The sequence below is a fragment of the Lolium perenne genome, chromosome 5 (genome assembly GCF_019359855.2).
Source record: "Lolium perenne isolate Kyuss_39 chromosome 5, Kyuss_2.0, whole genome shotgun sequence".
In the NCBI taxonomy this organism is placed as follows: Eukaryota; Viridiplantae; Streptophyta; class Magnoliopsida; order Poales; family Poaceae; genus Lolium; species Lolium perenne.
Window position 1 is genome coordinate 176816041 of NC_067248.2, and position 3363 is coordinate 176819403.

Below are 3363 nucleotides of genomic sequence, written 5' to 3' on the forward strand. Positions count from 1 at the left end.
GGTGCACGGTTGAATTATTTCAGGCATGTTTGGTACCGTACGCATTCCAACCATGCGAAAAGGCATGTTTGCCCAATTGGCAGCCCTTTGTCTTGTAGATGGTTCAAACAGCCGAAGATAGTTTCTCTACCTGGAGTATATTAAACACAGAATAAGGAAGCCTGGTATTGTATCTGTTGTAAGGCACAACTTGAATCAGTTACAAGTGATGTCTATGTATTATTGTTGCAGATATGATTTTGGTACTCCTTTCTGTTTTTGCAAGAAATTCTCTCCTTTTTTACTGTGAGAAATTACATTAGTTTGTTGTGTATTGATGGTGACGGTGATGTTATTCTGGTGATGTCTCAGTTTGATATGTAAGAGTTTGTAGTGGAGCGATGTTCAACTTGCCCCGGCGGTACATATGCGCTCGAAGGCTATACATCCTTCAAACCATCTCAATCAGTGCTTGCATTTTAAAACAACGCTGCACACAACGATAGATGCGGTAGTGGACAATTGGCATCAACGGTAACGTGGTGTGGTGTCCAGACATAGCTGGAAATCAAAAGGGAAAGAATTTCGGAAGCCATCCACTGTGCAGTTGTATAGAAATCTCACATCCCTTGTGGGAATTTCACTCTGTGCATGCAACATACATCTCCGTTCTATATGAACTCTCAACATGAGTTTTGCTATCAAAAGTTGTAACTCAACATGAATTGTACACTTCAACAAAGAATTTGCTTGCAAGTCTCCTTTCTGAAATTATCTAAATTGAAGTTCAAGAATCTGCCATTGCTCCAATGAAAACAGCAAACTTGGCCGCTCACAATTTCCTCCAACTACTGTACCTGGTGTATTGTTTTGCATAGCAATTCCAGCTTGTACCAGTTAATCCTGGCAATCCATATTTGTACCCTCATACAGAAAATACGAGACAATTTTCATTCAAACCTGCTGCCATTGCTCACGAGAAATACTCAAGATTACCAGATAGTGCCTAGTTAAAAGGTTAGACCTGAGCAGGTACATAACTAACAAATTACAATTCTGCACTAGTGTTGTCATGTCTTTTCAAGAACTAAAACAAGAACTTGAAACCATGATAGCTACACGAGGACCATACATATATACTACTGAAACTACTAAGAAGAGGATGATAAACGATGAACATGCCATTGCAAAAGGATTCAAACTCATCGATCCCATCATCATGCCTAAGTGCCTAACAACACTCGGCTTCTCTTGTGAGGACCAGCATTCATGGTAGTCGATTCTTCATGTGCTATCTTGAACCTATTCCGCATTTCAACCAAGAGAGACGGGTAGTTCTGCATCAAGCGGAAGTACTCAGCAGATGTCGCAACTAACTTGAAATGTTCACCATTAGCTAGGAAATCAAAGCACTCCGTTTTGAGTTTGAGACAGCCATGGTCCTCTGCCAGCTCCAACATAGAGACAACATTGTCAATCATGATACCAGTGCCACATAGCCTGTCCTCACAAATCTTCTTTAGCTCCTCTACCCCATACCTATCAGCAGCAACAATCAGATGCTTGCATTGAGCCATGGTGGATGAAACATCATTTGTGTCAGTGTTGGGCAGTGAACCCTGATACATGTAATGGAGCATAGATTTGAAGGTACAGGCCTCCATGTCTTGGATGGTGATAGAAGTCATTGTGCCTTCAGCCAACGGGCCATAGAGCTCCGCTTTAAAGACGGGCGACCGGGCCGCGAGCACCAGGCGATGTGCACTGAAGCTCTCCTCGCCAACATCGAAGGAAACATCTGTAAGATCTTGATTATCAAACATGATGGCCAGATCATGACCTAAATCCAGGAGCTGCTCCTCTACAGATGAAGCTGGAGTTTCCATGATGGCCGGTTCAGCGTGCGGTATCTTGAGCCTGTTCCGCGCTTCAACCAAAAGAGTCGGAAATGTCTGCATCACTTGTAGGTACTCACCAGATGTCCCAACAATCTTGAAATTGTCACCATCAGCAAGGAAATCAAAGCACCTAGCCTTGAGTTTGGAGCAGACATGGTCCTCTGCTAGCTCCAACAATGAGACCACACTGTCTACTGTGATACAGTTGGCACATAGCTTGTCCTCACAATTCTTCTTTAGCCTCTCTAACCCATACCTATCAGCGGCTACAAGAAGATGCTGGTATTCTGCTAGAGTGGAGGAAACATCTGCATTGCCAGCATGGGGCAATGAACCATGGTACATGTAATGGAGCATAGATCTGAAGGTAGATGTCTCCATGTCTTGGATGGTGATAGATGTCATCTTGCTTTCAGCCATCGGGCCATAGAGCTCTGCTTTAAAGACGGGTGATCGGGCCGCGAGCACGAGGCGGTGTGCACTGATGCTCTCCCTACCAACATCGAAGGTAACATCTGTCAGATCTTGTTTGTCCAACATCGTGGCCAAATCATGACCTAAATCCTTGATCGATGAAGTTGGAGGTGTCCAGTCGATGTCCACGGAGCACAGCACCACGACGTAGTTGTCCACCACACAGTTAGCCATGACAGCGCTCCTCCGTGCTTCCAGACCGTAACAACCATCCACATAAGCAGAGCAAGAGGACTTTTGGATTTTCCCTGTCCTCACGGAAGACACCGGCGAGCCTGTCTTATCGAGCAAAACCATGTGGGTGGACACCTTCGAAGCGGCTTCGAGAGCGGGATTACTATGCACAGCGAGAAGGAACAAGATGCTGGGGGACGAACTTCGGGGCCGGCAACCTACAGCGCAACTGCATCCAGCAAGGTCGACTGTCCTGCTGCGTTGAGCCTGGCCAGGACGGAGCGACGAGAGTCTTACCCGGAAATGGAAGGTGCGACCGTCTCCTGTAGGGACGATTTCGCAATCAGATGAGATCCCTTCGGCCATGTTGAAGCCTCGATGCTCTGACCGCGATCGATTCAACTGGGGGAACCGGCAGCGGTAGACAAGCAGCTAGGCGGGGTAAGAAGAGGTTTTACATGGAGCTTCGTAGGCTGCGGCTCGACGGGATTGCGGCGGAAGAGGGGGCGGCAGGAATGGTGGCGGTGGCCGGGACGACGGCCGACGGGAGAGTGGAATGCGGCTAGGCTAGGGTTGGGGGTTAAGGCGTGGGCGTGGGCTAGGCTAGGGTTGGGGGTTAAGGCTGAGCTATTGACCGAAGATTTGGAATGGGCCGTGAAAACCAGAATTGTGTTTGCATAACGTAAATTTGTACTGTATTGTTACTTTCTTGCAAATACCTTCTCAGCAAAGTAAAATACAGGAGACCCCTCACCAGCGGAGCAGGGAACATCCAAATCAACTAGAGAAATAAAACATGATATGATTATCCACTAAAATCTATCAATCCCTAATTGCT

At 46.6% G+C, this 3363-nt stretch overlaps 1 protein-coding gene across 1 annotated transcript; it reads right to left on the reverse strand.

Annotated features, from left to right (window-relative positions):
* Positions 1 to 952: 952 nt before the first annotated feature.
* LOC127346111 (uncharacterized) lies at positions 953 to 3108 on the reverse strand. Its single transcript, XM_071820184.1, has one exon. It carries the CDS (start codon positions 2889 to 2891, stop codon positions 1203 to 1205), a length of 1689 nt encoding a protein of 562 aa, XP_071676285.1. The 5' UTR covers positions 2892 to 3108; the 3' UTR covers positions 953 to 1202.
* Positions 3109 to 3363: the final 255 nt, after the last annotated feature.